The sequence below is a fragment of the Sorex araneus genome, chromosome 3 (assembly GCF_027595985.1).
Source record: "Sorex araneus isolate mSorAra2 chromosome 3, mSorAra2.pri, whole genome shotgun sequence".
NCBI lineage: Eukaryota > Metazoa > Chordata > Mammalia > Eulipotyphla > Soricidae > Sorex > Sorex araneus.
Genome location: NC_073304.1, coordinates 142,094,372 through 142,111,562, shown reverse-complemented (window position 1 = coordinate 142,111,562; position 17,191 = coordinate 142,094,372). Strand labels below are relative to the sequence as shown.

Here is a 17,191-nt window from a genome sequence, read left to right as displayed (position 1 = left end):
TTATGGCCAGTCGCATAGTATAAGTACAGTGTAAGTTCCCTCACTTAGGCTGCCATCAGTAAAATCCCCTCATATAAACTGTACTGGCATAAATTGTGAAGAAACAATCCTTGTGAGTAAATTTATGTGGCGGTGAAGACAAAACTGGACTTTCCTGTGTGCTGTTGGGCCGCCTCCTAATCCAGCAGAACCGCTGGGTCCTTTACCCTCTGCTGCTTAGGAGGGATGATGAGTGCTTAGTTTGCGGTTTTTTCCACCGCTGCTGAGCATCTGTGGAAGTTCTTTGTTTCACAGTAAGTGTGCGTTTTTATACGGGAGGCACTGAGGTAAAGGGACATCAAGAAATGCATCAGGGCTGCAGAGTGACGGCCTGGTCTCTCCCAGGACCCACCGTCAGCCACCGCTCTGCAGTATTGCCTGCTCTTTTCCGAGGCTCTGATACTCACAGCAGCGGGAGTGGGCGCAGAGGATGGTCACTGCCTGCCCAGTGACAGCCCTTTGTCTCCGCCCACAGAAGCACCAGCCCCAGGTGAGGGTACAGGCCTGGGGATCCAGGCCGCAGGTTCTCTGACTCACCCCTGCCTGCCTTGCGGCCTGATCTCCCGCCACCTCCCACGCCAAGTCTCCTCCTCGACACATTGGGCAGGTCCTGCTCTTTAGGGCACTTGTGTTCCTCCTGGGAACTAAGGAGCTTTCGATGTTTGTGTTGGGCGATACCTGACAGTGCTCAGAGCTTCCCCCTGGTGCTGTGCTCAGGGATCACTCCTGGTGAGGCTGGAGCATCATGTGTGTTGCTACAAACTGGACACGGCTTAACCTTGTGCAAAGCCAGCACCCTAACTACTGTTCTATCTCTCTGACCCCAGGAGCTCAAAAGGGGGAAAGTCAGGACTGTTTGTTCCTAGGCCTGAACTGTTGTCCAGCTGTGGTACGGAAGACAGTCCTGCCTTATTAAATCAAAAACAGTTAAAAAAAATCATGCCTCAATGTAAATTCCATTTTATTTTTATTTTTAATGCCCTTTTTCTCAATTCTAAGATTTTTGTCAAATTCTATTTTTATTAAATCTCAAAATGTCTATCTAATGCACTTTGGTTCTCCCGCCTTACCCCTTTTACTTAAAAAAACTATAATGTTGGAATACTATATGACTGAAATCCAGTCATGAACTGAACAGCTTTGTAAGGCTCTATCTAACAGTGATTCAATAAAAATGTTAAAAAAAATAGAAAACCCAACTATGTCTTAACGTTGACTTAGACTGCAAGAGATAGAGATCTAAATGTAGAACAAAAAAACAAAAAGGTGACAGTTGGTGAGTAGAGTATAATATGGGGTACATCTTCTATTTCTTCACACTTGCAAATGTTCCATAGTATTTTTGTGAGGGAAGCCAGGAGACAGTCTCCGGGGGTGTCCAGCAAAGTATCAAGGCGGGCCCATTGCGGCCTCACCTCATACTCTCCCTGTGGCAGATCAGAAAGAAAAGGAACCAGGACGGCCACAGAACTCATCTTGAATTGCTAGAAAGTCAGGCACTTAGGAGCAGCCAGACTCTTCCCTTCATCTTTGTAAAAGAAAGGAACACCCATTGGGCAGGCCTATCTTGGGGCCACTTCCCCGTGCCTGCGTTGCCGTGCCTGTTGGATCCTTTCAGTGGTGCATTCCCCTATGAGAACCAAGAGTAAAAGAGAAAGATTCACCATAGGAACGAGAAAATCACAACCGCTTTGAGAAGAGGGGCCTCAGGGGCCTGGGGCTTGGGCAGGAAGGGTGAAAACAGAAGAAAGAAAGCAGATGGGCCATCCGATTGCGGGGTGTCTGCCCTGTCTCTTGTCTGTTCAGCTACAGGCCTCCCTAGACAAGAGTATAGGCCCAGGATCAACTCTCTGCTCTGTAGAATGAGGCCTTGCAGTACATTAGCCTCAGGTCTTAGTCTCCCTACACCACTAGTTCTAAAAGAAGGGTTCATTCTACGGCCCCTTCAACTTCTCCAAAAGCAAGAGCCTCCAAGGACTCGGAGGGTGCCTGTGTTCAGAAACATACTCAGGAATTGAATATATTATAACTTATGAATTACCTTCTCTTACATGTGGATTTGTTTCTAGAGAATAGAAAGTCTTTGATCGATCCCTCTTTTTTTTCTACCTGTAAAATTAAGATACTGTCTGCTGGGAAGAGACGTTAGTGAAGATCTATCAAAATGAAAATAAGTACAATTCTTATGAAAGAGTCAATGCACAGAGAATACTCACAACGTACGACATTTTAATTTTATTTCATTGTCAAAAATTATGTGGGCTGAATAAGGCTTTTAAAATTAGTAATTTCCAAATGACTGAACGATGGCTACTTGTTTCTAAAGGATGTTACATAGACTAATTCAGCTAGTCTAGACAGGCAGTTAAGATGAATGATCATGTTTTAAACTATCTAGCAATAGGGCACATTTTTATCAATTTAATTCAAAGCAAATCAATAGATCCCTATACATACTAGAAAGAATTAATTGTTCTTTCTTTGGAAGAATCACATTAGGTTATTAGTGTGTGTTTTGTTTTCTCTTGTAGTTCCCTAACAAAGTCGTGGCCCAGGTGGCTTGCGATGTTCTTCAGTTACTGGTTTCTTTCTGGGAAAAGCTCCAGACATTTGAAGCCACACTGCCTCAGAAGATTGCAGAAGTAAGTCTTTTTCTTGTAATGCTTTTTATTGTATTTGATATTTAAATTCAGATACTCAAATCATTGTTAGAATCAATTGTTAAATTGCCATCAGTCATTGTTTTATTTTTTAATTTACTTATTGGTGGTGGGCGGGGTTAGGCCACATCCAGCATTGCTCAGAACTTACTTCTGACTCTGTGATCAGGGGTCACTCTTGGTGTCGCTCGGAGGACCCTAGACTGTGCCAGGTATAGAACTAGGGTTAGACGTTTTACAAGGCAAAAAGCCTTAATACCTGTCCAATCTCTTTAACCCCATGAAACGTTCATTTTAGAGTTAAATTACACTTACATTGGAAGTAAGCTCTGGTGTCAGGCACCAAGCAAAGAGCTGGTGTGGGGCCGGAGTGATAGCACATCGGGTAGGGCCTTTGCCTTGCAGCGGCCGACCTGGGTTTGATTTCCAGCATCCCATATGGTCCCCCAAGCACCATCAGGAGTAATTCCTGAGTGCACAAGCCAGGAGTAACCCCTGAGCATCGCTGGGTGTGACCCAAAAAGACAAAAATAAAAGAGCCTACCAGGGCAGTCTTAATCATGGATAGTCGGAAATGCAGACAGCAAAGAGGTCTTTTGTGGACTGACATTACCCATAGTTATTTGGTTGTTGCCGCAGAAAGAGGCAGCTGGCTATGATACCTTCTTTGTAGGGATGGAGGGGAACATAGACTCTTCCAGGCTGGCGCCTCAGAACTGCTCTGCAGGCACAGTGACCCAGAAATGGGATTTGAACTGTAACACATTCTGTGGTGTGATGGTAGGAGAGAGGGGCAGAAAGAAAAGGACAAATCATTGCAATGATAATATCCTGTAAATTAATGGCATTTGGAGATGTTAATTTTACAGGAGTAGGTAGCCTCACGCACAGAGGTGTCTGGTGGTAATCTTTCTTGCCAGTTTTTATAGCTACCTTTAACACACATATTCTGTTTTTACACATTCTGCAGTAAGTCTACAAGGAAATTTGATTTGTGTTTGTCTGTCGTGCTGCTGATTTATTTTCTCTTATCCCTAGACAAAGTTCACTAGTAACATCACTTTGTTTTCTTAAAATACATACAAAATCAGTTACTTTTCACCTTACGAGGCCTAGAGTAAAATTGAGTTTTGTTATGTAAGAAATTCTATGAAATAGAAAGTGGGGCTTTAGGGCATTCACATAATTTATATATTCTAAGTAGGAAATCCTTCGTAGAAAGGGTGCTTTTATACAAGGACAGTGGGTGGAGATATGGGCTATTTTGTAAGAAAATTAAATAAAAACATATTTATAGGTTTTTGGTTTTTGTTTTGTTTTGTTTTGTTTTTGCTTGTGGGACCATCTCAGTGACTGCTCCCAGCTCTCTGCTCATGGAATCATGCTCTACTAAGGATACAGCCCAGGGCTGCCAGGAGCAAAGCACATGTTCCCACTCTTTGAGCCATCTAATTGGCTTAGTGATTATAATTTTTCAAAATGATTTTTTTGTTATTGTTACTGTTTTGGACTGGAGTGATAGCACAGCGGGTAGGGCATTTGCCTTGCACTCAGCCAACCCGGATTCAATCCCTCCATTCCTCTCGGAGAGCCTGGCAAGTTACTGAGAGTATCCCGCCCACACAGCAGAGCTGGCAAGCTACCTGTGGCGTATTTGATATGCCAAAAACAATAACAATAAGTCTCACAATGGAGACGTTGCTGGTACCTGCTTGAACAAATCGATGAATAACAGGATGACAGTGCTACAGTAGAAATTCATACTGTTTTCTCATATGAGTATACTGATTTGTGTTCCCATAAACAGTTCATGAGGGATTTTATTTTCTCTACATTCTCACTAACAAATAGTTATTTTATCTTTTTAAATGAAGTTCCCTGGTGATTAGTACTCTTGAACATCTTTTCATGTACATGGTGACATCTTTAGGTCTTCTTTGGAAAAATATCTAGTCACATTCTGTTCATTATTTAGTTGTTCATTTTTCACTTTGTGTTCTTTACGTATTTTGGATATTAACCTATTACTATAGTCTATTTCATTGGGAATTCATCTTTTATACAGATCCTAGTGGCTACAATTGCTTTTCTTTTACCAAGTGCAGAGTATTCTTCAGTGGAAACAGATAAGAAGGTAGGTAACACATTGGCTCATTTTCCTTTAGTTTATTTTCAAGAACGTAAGACTAAGTGATGAATAATATCACACATAGGCATATCTTGTGTAATATGCCTCTGCATTGGTGCCAGCATTCTTCTGTAAAACCCATTCTCATTCGTCTTCTGTTTGTCTCTGTCACATCATTGTCAGGAAGTGATAATTCTGTTGCTTGTGATTCTGCGTAGTAGAGTTCGAAAGACTGCATTCTAAGGTGCTGAGATGTTTGCTCTTCCAGTTCATTGTGTCCTTGCTCCTCTGCCTTTTGGACTGGTGCATGGCTTTGCCGGTGAATGCCCTGCTTCACCCGGTATCCACAGCAGCCCTGGAGGAACAGCATGTGTCCAGAGCCCCATTGCTGGATTATATCTACAGGGTGAGTCTCAGACATAAATGTGGAATCAAGAGTTAAGCTTTCAAGAATGACCAAAGTATATTTTATGCAATTTATTATTTATCTCTAATTTTGAAAAGGGTTTGTGGTGGATTAAAGAGCCTAAAGAAAAGAATAACTGAGGGGCTGGATCAATAGCACATCGGGTAGGGCATTTGCCTTGCACGCGGTTGACCTGGGTTCGATTCCCAGCATCCCATATGGTTCCCTGAGCACTGCCAGGAGTGATTCCTGAGTGCAGAGCCAGGAGTAACCCCTGTGCATTGCCAGGTGTGACCCAAAAAGCCAAAAAAAAAAGGGAAAAAAAAGAAAAGAATAACTGAAGCAATGATAACAGAATAGATATAATTGTCAGAGAGCAGTGGTTACCTAATTAAAACGGAATTTATTGGGCAGAGTGGTATTACAGTGGGTAGGGTGCTTGCCTTACACGTCCGTGGCTAACCCGGATTCAGTCTTCAGCTTCTCATAGGTGGTCCTTTTGAAGATTACCAGGGGTAATTCTTGAGTGCAGAGCTAGAACTTACCTTTGAGTACCACCAGTTATGGCTTAAAACAACAACCAAAAAAACCCTGATTTTTTTTTAAACATGGTTGTCGGTTTTAATGAACAGTTAATTAAAGTTCTCAATTTTATATGTAACATGGTCTATATCCACTTAATTTTAAGTAATCTGTTTATAGTGTTGCAATATTCACAGCCTTAGTTTGATGGAATGTACTTATCAAAGGAAAAGTTGGGGCTGGAGCAATATAGCAAGTAGGGCACTTGCATTGCACCCAGATGACTGAGGCTTAGTTGCCAGCACCCCATATGGTCTCCCAATCCCACCAGAAGTGATTCCAGAGCTCAGGGTCAGGAGTAAGCACTGACCACCAAGAATATGGCCCCAGATAAAAAAAATTTAAAATGTTTGAAAGTCAAAGGAAGAAAGATTATATCCCCAGTAATCTCTTTGCTCTAAAAGATCTTAAGAAATACATTGAGAGGACTGAGGACGTAGTTCAAAAGGAGCTTGTGACTCAGATGCACAGAGTCCCAAATCTGAATGCCATCATCCCTACACCACATGGCCCTCATCTCCACCTACCCCCACTGTCACCAGTGTTTGGGCTGCCAGGCCCAAGCACCAGCCCATCAGGCCTGCTTGGCTGGGCAGGGCCAAATATGAGTACTGAATACCAGAGGGGTGGCACCAGGGTACCAGTGTCTATTGTGGAGGTCCCTATTTTTGAAAGAGAAATTAAAGAAAATGAATCAAATCAAAGAAATTATCTTGTCACTTGAGTGAGGGGAGGCCTTGTTTTTTGGGTGGAGACCAGATGTGGTGCCAGGGAGCAAACCCAGGTTAGCTGTGCGCACGGCTACCCTACCCACAGGACAATTGCTGCAAGTCATAGTTTAGAATACTCATAGTTTATCGTGCACCCTTGATATTTAGGCTGGATTGTAAAATATAAATTTTTGTGACATTTAAAAGATTAATATTATTTTTATAACATTATTTACAAATTTAAAAGACATAGTTATCACAGTCTGTTATGGGGAGAAATACTGCATAAAATAATTTGTATTAAATATTTTGCATCAGTAATAAATAAAATATTCAAATGTTAGTCCCTAGTAATGATTGGTTATGACATTTGCTTTAATCCCTTGCTTATATGTTTTTTATTTCAAATACAGTGGTCTCTCCCATGGACCATTATTGGCTATTTATTTTATCATTTATGTGTTCTGTAATTATGCACTGACATAAATTAATTTTTCATTTGTATTTCTTACACTTATAACTGTCAAGTAATCACTTGACAGTTTTCCTCAATGACAGAAGCTCAATCTGTTTATTTAAAAGACTGTAATAAGAATTTTTCTATATAGCTTTTTTTTTTAGAGTTAGAAAACGGACATATTTAGTTACTGTTTCCTGCTGACTACTGCTCTTTGTAGTTTCTGGCCAGGGACAAAGGTTGTACACCCCTCAGTTTTCCTTCGGTCCCCAAAATAGAAGGCACTGAATTGAGAGACCCCCAGCCTGACCACGTGGCCTCTTGTCACAGGACAGTCAAAGCTAGTCAAATGAAAGGGAACTTGCATTGCAGAAGTCTATTGAATCAAACATGTTTCCTTTATCTCTGAAGTATCATTTTGATTTTTACAAATCATTTTTTATTCATGATAAAAATTTAAATATATTGCAGTTATGAAACAGATGTGTACATCTTTCTAGCCTGCTCAAGATATTGGTTTGCAAGTTCTGTATGTATATGAAAGCATAGATGACAATAAGTAGAGCTTCAGTTAACGGAAATTTGTAAACCCCCAGTGAGCTCTTAGGACACTAATCTTATGAAAATAAGGCTACTTTAAAAATTGGCATTAGATTTACTTTCATTAATCATACTTTAGAAAATAATATTAAGTTAGCCCTGTCAATTAGTGGGTCAAGAGCTAAACTAATTCAGATTCTTGTGTGGTTATGGAGGATGCTGGTGGTGTACTGCCCTCCTCTGCCCTCTCCGTGGGTGCCGGCCTTCCCGCTGTGGCTCACCCCACAGCTAGTCTGTACCTAATTTAGTTCCTTCCACTCATGTTGCCTCTGGAGCACTCGGGCAGAACCTACCACGTAGAATGGCATAACACAAAAACTCTTTTATTTTAACTCTGCTTTTGCCTTAGACTATATCTTTGACATTAGTGTAAAAGGACAAAATTAACTTGTGAAGAGTATGAAAGTATTTTGGATTGGGTAGGACCTGGTGTTTCAGAGTATTAAAAGCTGGAATGCTGCTGCTTCCTAAGTGCTTTTGAAGTTTGACAGATTGTCAGGTGTTAAGAGGTTGGTGGCTTCTATAGCACACATATACTTCTGTCTTTCACAGGTTCTGCACTGCTGTGTTTGTGGCTCAAGCACATATACCCAACAGAGCCACTACACACTTACCCTGGCTGACCTGTCGTCCACTGATTACGACCCCTTCCTGCCACTGGCAAATGTGAAGAATTCTGAGCCAGTCCAGTATCATTCATCAGCAGAACTGGGCAACCTGCTTACTGTTGAAGAGGGTGAGAGTTTTCTGAATATTAATTTTTGTGCAAAGAAAGGGAAGATTTTTATCATTTGCCCATGTTTGGTTATTGATACTGTGGTTGCTGAGATCCTCTGTGATAGTAAATTCTGCTTTTCATTGTCTTCATTTTTACCTGTTTCTTCCCTTCCCCTAATTTTTTCCATTTTAATTTAATTTTGTTTTATTGAGGACCTATATTTCTTGGACCTGTGATACCTGTGGTTTCATTTTTTATCTTCAAAGAGCTTTATATCTAATGGGAGAAAGAATGAATACAGACAGTATAACTTCTGTAAAGCAAAAGTAGAGAGATGGGAATTTATTGTCAATAATTTTAGGATTGCACCGCTCATTTAAAAAGGCCTATTTTGGTGGTATGTGAGTATTAGGACTTAGAATCCCTGCAATATGTCATCCTTAACCACCTTTCTACTGACAATAACAAGAACCCTTCTCTGGTTAAGTTCTTAGAATGTGAACTCAAATGTGGGTATGATAAAACTGCAGAAAGCCACAGTCACATATATACATAATTCATAAGTATATATATATATATATATATGCTAGTAAACTCTGAATATTGATGAATTAACAATGTCAGCTTCCTGATTGTGATACTGTACTATAGTTATGCAAAGATATTACCACTTAGGTCAAAGAAACTTAGATTCTGGGCCAGAATGATAAGTATAGCCAGTAAGGCACTTTCCTTGTGTGCAGCCAACCCAGGTTCAGTCTCTAGCATCTCATATGGTCCCCAAAGCCCGCCAGGAGTAAAACCCTGAGCACTACCAGGTATGGCCCAAAAACAAAAATTAAAAAGTTTTTTTAAAAAGTGGATGTGGGAGGTATGGTGCCACTAGCACGTCATCCTGTACCTGTGGGGCAAGTGCATCAGTAGTGTGATGGTGCCTTCAGACTTCCAGATACCCCAAAATTACTGCTGTCCCTTTGGCCGGACCCCGACAACCTGGGGCCAACCTTCCCAAGAAATTAAGTGGCCTAAAATTGGGTATGTGGGAGCAACACCCACAAACCAACTCCAGCTTAGCCATATAAGTTCATTTATTGGCCTTATTTCAGAGACCCATAAATCTCAAGAGATCAAAATACGCAGTTAAGGCTGGTGACTGAGATCTCCAAGTCTGCTTGGATCGTGACTGGGCCTTCTCCCACCAGGTCCCCAGTTTTCCAGTAGACTGGCAGTCCCACCCACAACTGCCCCCGGCGCCATGTAATTTCATCATCAGCCAAGACCCAGAGACTATAAACTAAAGGTCCCGGAAGAGAATGACACAGAATTTCCTGGACATTATATTCCATCCATAATAAGCAATACAAAATAAATCGTCTAGCACTGCATTTTTGGAAGGTTTGAGTGGTGATGAGACTGGTGTCAAAATATGGAATGTAACCAAAGTAGAGCGAGAGTTTGGGGAAAATTGTCTGCCACACAGGCAGAGGAAAGGGTGGAACGAAGGAGAGGAGAAATAGTGGAAATTTTGGTGGTGGAAAGTGTACACTGGTGAAGGGATGGGTGTTTGATGATTGTATGACCGAAGCTCAAACATGAAAGCTTTGTAACTATCTCACGGTGAATCAATAAGGAGGGGGGGGAAATAATAATAAAATAATAAAATAAAATTAACATCCTGAATTTTTTAAAAAGTGGATGTGGAGAGTGAGATCATCTATGAAAATTTTACAAACTTTGCAAGATAAAGACAGTGACCCACGAATGGAAACTTCCTTACAAAGGATTAGAGAGTATCATCAGAAAGTAGCATTCAGGAATTAGAGGAATTTCTAGGAACTTCTAAGAAATTTCTAAGAAAATTTCTAAGAAATTTCTAAGAAAAACATTCTAGTTCTGTAAGGTCAGCCATGCCAGGTGCCTCTAAGAGCCCAGGGAGTGTGAGACGGAAACAGATCATTTTATTTCCCTCCTAGTCTTTTGGTGCTGGGTTATCTTTAGATGTATAGTCTGAGCGGGTCTCTGGGGATGAGCACTGAGAACCTGTGGCAGATTCTCTTGTGTGTCTTTGGCGAGCAAAGAAGAAAGCAGGCAGCAGTGAGTAAGAGTGATGGATTCCAAATCATGTTTATAAAATTGCATTCTGGAGTAGGTTTCGGGCTGAGAAGAAGAAAATATGAGGATGAAGTTGTCAGAATAGTCAGAAGCAAGGCCTCTGAATCAGCCAGTCTTTTTTTTAACTTGTTTTATAGACAGTGAACTCAGGTGATGGGAATTCCTCAACAGGGTTCAAGTCAGAATTATTTAGGTAACATTTAAATTTAAGATTCAGTATTATTTAGTATTCCTAAAATATGAAATTTCAATCATCTTCTCTCATATTTTACCATAAAATAGACCAAAGACTCACATTGTGAGTTGTATTGCTGATGAAATGCATGTGGAATGCTTTCCTATCAATATCATACAAGTGAGTTAATTCTTCCTAAAGTTATTAATTTCTATTCATCCCACCTAGCTGTCCCTAAAATTAGTTCACCATTCACTGTAATTTGTCACTTAAAAATAGCAGAAGATCATTAGGTTAGTTGAAAAAAATAAATAAATAACCCTAAAGGTGCACATTTAAATTTTGGTAGCTTAAAAAAAAAAAAGCTCATATGCTACCTGAGCCTATGTGCTGCTTGTGCCCGGGCACATGTGGTGCCTGAGCACATGTGTCGCCCGCATCTCCCCTCTTGAGATGTGGACATTCGTGCTTTCGTGTCTAATGCTGGGATGTGTGTTGGGGCTCTCTCCTCCCTTGGAGAAGCCCTAATTCTCTCTTGAGCGTGTTACTCTCTCCCTCCACACCTAAAAACCTCCAAATAAAACCTGTTTTACTTCATCACTGTATCACTGTCATCCCATTGTTCATCAGTTTGCTCAAGTGGGCACCAGTAACGTCTCCATTCGTCCCAGCCCTGAGATTTTAGCAGCCTCTCCTTACTCGTCTTTCCCAAAGACTCGAGGCTCTTTCAGGGTCAGGGGAAATGAGACCTGTTTTACTTTATAAATAAATAAACAAACAAATTTTGGTAGCTCGTTGCTTTCTGTTTGACTTGAATATTTGTTCTCTAGAAGACCTCAGGATCATACTCAAGCTCAGGAGAAATTTAAAATAATTATTTAAACTTCTGTGGGAAAGAAGTTTTAAAATTGATTAGCAGTTAACTAAATTTTTAAAAAGCAAAATGGGGAGATAGATGGTGAGACGTTTGCCCTGCTTGTGGCTGATCAGGCCGGGCACCGTGGGTGCTCCCCGGGCACTGCCAGGAGTGGTCCCTGAGCACCAGTGGGTGTGCTCCCACACCCACACCCACTCACCGAAATAAATAAGAAGCAAGGAAACTTCGAAACATGTTGGTATGTGTAGAGTCTCACTGAGTGAGGTTCTTGCAGTTTTGAGTGAAGAGTGAAAAAAAAAAGTTTGTCTTTTCTCCTTCCCACCCTGTGGAGGTGCCAGTGCAGGCCTCGTGCCCGAAGTGCAAACTCCTGAGCCGTACCCCCTCCCCCAACAATATTAACTGAGGCATTTTCAGTTAAACAAAATATTCTCATATTCAAGAGGTTTTTGGTTTTGTTTTTGTCTATGTTTTTGTTTTTAATTCAGTGACGTAGTCATTCATTGACAAGCTATTCCTTCTTGGAAAATATTTCTCATAAACAGTATTTTTTATCTATTATTTTTAAATGAGTCTTTTGTGGACCATTTTGTGGACCATATATGATTTAATTGCTGCTTTCAAAAGAGTGACAACATAAGACCCATTCAGGTACCTACAGCTGAGGTGATGATGGCCTGGCTCAAGGAAGAGCTCTGAATGGCTGGAACTCACAGTTCTCATATTGATTCCTAACTGCTTATTCCTATATAAGGAACTCCTTATTTCTAATTATTGCTTGATTCCTAATTCCAAAATCATTTCAAAGAAGGAACAGAGGGAGCTTTTTGGAACAGAGACATTTTGGATATAACTTTTTCATGGGTATGAGTTGGTTTTTAATTAATGGAGCTTGGGTATATATTATTTACTTGGTGAACCGAAAGGTAAATTAATTTATTTTCCCAATTCTTACTTTATGAAGATTAACTTTTCTTACCAGGGTAGTCATTTTCAGGTGTGTTCTGGTTTCTGGGTGAGTTCATGTTGATTTCTCATTGAAGAATTCAAGCAAATTAATAAAATACAGGTTTGTACTTATCTAAATAGCACAACCTATATGAATAAAATTTGAGGAAACTTGCTTTTATTTTTTTTATTTTTTTGGCTTCTCTGGAAATATTATTATTAGTTTTTCCAGTTTTTCTGAATATAGAAATTTTTTTTTCATTTAGTCACTGGAATTACAGTTATCCATGATTGGGTTTCAGACATACAAGGTTTCCACTTGATCTCTTCACTATTGTCAGCCTCCCTCCATCAGTTTCCCCCTGACTCTGTCTGCCTCTGTGACAGGAGCTCTTTTGGTTTTTCACTAGTTTTTGCAAGGTGGTTTACAGTATTGATATGATATATGAAGCTGTAGGGTTTTCTATGTCATACTTTACCACCTTTCAGCACTGCTTCCTACTCCCAGTTGAAAACTTGCTTTTCTAATTTTATTTTCTGCTTTGAATGTCCTCAAATTGGACCTTATCACTAGTTTCATAGTCTCGCTGTAAACGACTGGAGCTTCAACTGACTGCACTTTAGTTCTTTAGGGTATTAACATTTCTGATAGATTCACTATATGCCTATAGAATGATAATCATGAATAAAAAGCATCTATAACTACAGAAAGAAATAGTATGGACACAATAGAAAAAGGGTTCATAGCTCTAATACAAGGAAATTAGTTGGGGTATTTAGAATTCCCAGCTTTGGGAAATCATACTTCCATATGGCCAGAAGAAGAGTTAATTTTGAGATAGTTGTAGATAATGTCCTTTGCTTCTGAAAAGTGAGATTTTTTAAAATAGAATTTTATTTTGACTTACTGTATACAGTTGATTTCTTATTTATCAAAAAGACAAAATTAAGAAAAACTAAGAACAATTTTATTCTTTTTTATGTAAACTAAATTTATGTAAATTTAGTAAATTATTTAGTAAAATATTATTTTATTAAATTATTTTATAATTACTTAGTATTATTATTTCTGTAAATTTATGTACATTCTTTTTAAATTTATGTAAACATAAATTTACACAAAATTTATGTTCTAGGATTCATTGTTCTTATCTAGAATTTATAGACCTTAAATTGGTTTTATAAATATGGCTTTATAATGAGTTGATTGGCTATTTATTATCAATGGGGGAGTGGTTAGCAGAAAAAAACATATTAATAGTTGTTTGTTATATAAGAATTTTAGGCCAGACAGATAGTGCTACCTTATATGTAGCCAGGCTAGGTTTTATTCCTGGCACCACATATGGTCCCCTGTGCCACACCAGGTATGAGCACAGAGTCAAGAGTAATCTTTCAGCACTCCAGATCCCAAAACCAATAAATTAAAAAATATAAAAAATATATATGTATGCTGAAAATCTAGAAATCAGATCTTTCCTAAACTTTAAGTCTAAAATTATTAGATTATTTAAAAATCTATTTATTTTATTTGGTTAAAATTAGGTTTAATTTTTACAACTGGTTTTAGATCAGTGCAAAAAGTGTAAAAATTATTTTACAATTTTTCAGATTAAAATTTCCCTAACTACTCTCAAACCTAGTCATTTTAATGCAGACTTCTATGTTTGTTGTGGATTTTCCCGCTTCTTCCTCATACTGCAAACATTTTACAAGATCGACTTTGACATGCTGCTGTCAAAATCTTTCTATTCACTTGAGTCCTTAAAATGTTACCTATCAGTTGCTCTTGAACACTTATTCATCAACCACAAATTTATTTAAAGCCTTCAAGTATTCATGAATTATACATATACAAGGCTCACCTAAATACTTAAAATGCCCTAAGAAGAAAACATAGATTATTACAATAATTTTTACATCAGATTGCTTCCGATATATTTCCGTAGTCACGGAGTTGATTTCTTCTCTTCCCTGTGCAGTCCAGCGGGAGCAGAGTAGCCTCTCTATGCCACACCCTTGGCCAGTACTGCTGTGACCGTGCCGTTCTGCAAACTTAGAGTTTTAATCTCTTGAGGACCCCTTCTTGGAGGACAGGGGATCTTCTTCAAGTTATTGCTGTATCTATAGATGTAGTAGTAGTTGTTGTTGTTTGTTTTGTGCCCAAACCTGGCTGTGTTCTGGGATTTCTCTTGGCTCTGTGCTCAGGGAGCACTCCTGGGGGGCTCCGGAGACCAGATGCAGTGCCAGGGATAGAATGGGTCGGCCCCATGGAAGGCAAGCAGCCCACCTCCTTCCACCTGTGCTCTCTCTACCTCTTCTACAGATCTTTTAAATAGTTCCTAAAATCCAAGTCGAATTCATTTTAAATTAGAACATCGATGAGAATACCAACAACGGCAAAATAAAACATGGGTGCAGATAGAAATCTGATTGTGTGAGGCTGTATAGCAATAGTATAGCAAGTGTACTTAGATTCCTGGCTTCCCATGTCATCCCCTGAGCCCACCGAGAGTGGTCCCTGAGCACAGAGCTAGGGGTAAGCCCTTAGCACCACTGGGTGTGGCCCCAAAACCAAAAAAAGACAAAGAAAAAAGAAGTTCGATAGTGTTTAGCCTGAGTCTTCATCCTCCTCTATCTCTGAGTGTTTCTTTGCTGTTCTTCACAGAGCGGAAGAGAAGAAGTCTGGAGCTTATCCCCCTTACAGCCAGGATGGTGATGGCTCACCTTGTAAACCACCTTGGGCACTTCCCTCTCCGTGGGGGCCCCGCTGTGCTCCACAGCCTGGTCAGTGAAAACCATGACAACGCACATGCAGAAGCCTCTGAGCTCTCCTCAGAAGTGTTCCGAAGCCCGAACCTGCAGCTGTTCGTATTTAATGACAGCACTCTCATCTCCTATCTCCAGACACCTGCAGAAGGACCGGCTGCTGGATCCCCAGGGGGAGCTCTCTCCGACGTGAGGGTGATCGTGAGGGATATCTCAGGGAAGTACTCTTGGGATGGGAAGGTTCTATATGGGCCTTTGGAAGGGTGCCTAGCAGCCAATGGCAGGAAGCCATCATTTCTGATTTCTGGTTGGCATCATCCAACATTTGGACCTCAGAAAGATTTTTCTCAAACTGACAAGGGAGATGATGTCCTGGACAAATTACTTGAAAGTATTGGCCACACGAGTCCTGAATGTCTCTTACCATCGCAGCTGAATCTGAACGAGCCTTCCCCACCCCCCTGCGGAATGAACCGTGAACAGGAGAAGGAAATTGTCCAGGTCCTTTTGCGCCAGAATGCCCAAGAAGACGAGTATGTTCAGAGGTGCAACTCCGATTCCACGCTGAGGCTGAGCTGCCAGGAGCAGCCCTCTCCAGTGGAACCCCGGGGGCCCTTTTATTTCTGCAGGTTGTTGCTCGATGACTTGGGCATGAATTCTTGGGACAGAAGGTAACAATCGACTCCAGACCTCCAATTATCTGATTATTTTTGTGTATGATTGTATTTTTTTATCAGCTTGGAGTTGGGAAGTCAAGACTGGAAAAGTTTTTTGGGTTTTTTTTTTGGTAATTCAAAATTTGCAGCTTATTTTCTGCTGCTGACTTAGTTAGAAATGAACCTAATTGTGCTTTATAGATGCAGATAGAATTCCAAACATCTGTTATGTATTTTAAGGAATATCAAACATTTTCTGTGTATTTCTGTGTGTGTAATTACTGCTCTAACCATTATCGCTCATGCCTTCACACAAGACATGAATGGCCTGTATGACTGACCAGGCTGCCTCTCACTACAGTTCTGATGAAAGCCAGTGTAAGGCAGGGGTTCAAGAAGTGAAGTTAAATCCAGGAAGAAGTGTAGAGATAGGTTGGAAACTCGATTGGCAAAGTGATATTTTTAAGGACACAGTTGAGGCAAAGAGATTCACAGCAGAGTTGGCAGTGAAAGAAGAATCAGAGTATCACTGGGTGGAACTGGCGTGGGTAGAACCTTGATCCTTTGAGTCTCTCATGGAGAATGGGAGTCATTCTGGAGGTGCCATCACAGATCTTTTGTTAACGAGTTAGAAATGAAAGGTAAATAGGTAGATGTGTAAATTAATGGGAATGTGAACAGTGATCATATGATTTTTCTTTCTTTTTTTTTCTTTATAGGAAAAATTTCCATCTGTTGAAGAAAAATTCAAAGTTACTGAGAGAGCTGAAAAATCTGGACTCACGTCAGTGGTATGATAAGTATATTAGATCTTTGTTCCTGTCTCACTTTGCTTGTGTTTTCTTGGCAGATACAGACACAGGGAATGGATGTATTTATGGATGCCCGTGGGTGGTTTATAGCGTAGACTCGTAGGGCTTTGTCCAAGCCAGCCTTTGATATTTTTTTAACGTGTGAGGATTAAAGTTTTCTGTGTACTACTAGCCCTCTAGGATGAGACCGGGCTACCACTCACTGAGATGCTGCCCACATGCCAGTCTGAGGTATTCCTCCCTGCATTAAGGAATGGCCTTTCCTGGGACTCAGCCCGCTCCATGCACAAGTGTCATGTTGTTTAGAGTAAGCAAATCTGTCTTAAGAACACTGATACACTGGCATTCTTCAGTTCTGCACCATCGTGTTGGCAAGTTTAAAAGCAGTGTGTTGTAATTATTTTCAAATAATAGGCATTATTCCCCTAAGCTAATCAAACCTCAGATTTGCCCCTTTTCCATACACTCTTACATGCAATGTAAAGTACAGCTCATAGCCAGGCTTTGATATGGAGAAGTGTCTACTTCCCACAAACAGATCAGTC

At 40.3% G+C, this 17,191-nt stretch overlaps 1 protein-coding gene across 3 annotated transcripts in view; it reads left to right on the top strand.

The window, feature by feature from the left end:
* The window catches only part of RALGAPA2 (Ral GTPase activating protein catalytic subunit alpha 2), a 352,948-nt gene that overhangs the window by 213,554 nt on the left and 122,203 nt on the right, over positions 1-17,191 (top strand). For all 3 annotated transcript variants that reach the window (XM_055131128.1, XM_055131127.1, XM_055131129.1), the window contains 6 exons: positions 2,571-2,681; positions 4,765-4,833; positions 5,096-5,233; positions 8,135-8,318; positions 15,078-15,849; positions 16,554-16,625. In XM_055131128.1, coding sequence (XP_054987103.1) covers positions 2,571-2,681; positions 4,765-4,833; positions 5,096-5,233; positions 8,135-8,318; positions 15,078-15,849; positions 16,554-16,625 — 1,346 coding nt within the window. The remainder of the gene's footprint in view (positions 1-2,570; positions 2,682-4,764; positions 4,834-5,095; positions 5,234-8,134; positions 8,319-15,077; positions 15,850-16,553; positions 16,626-17,191) is intronic.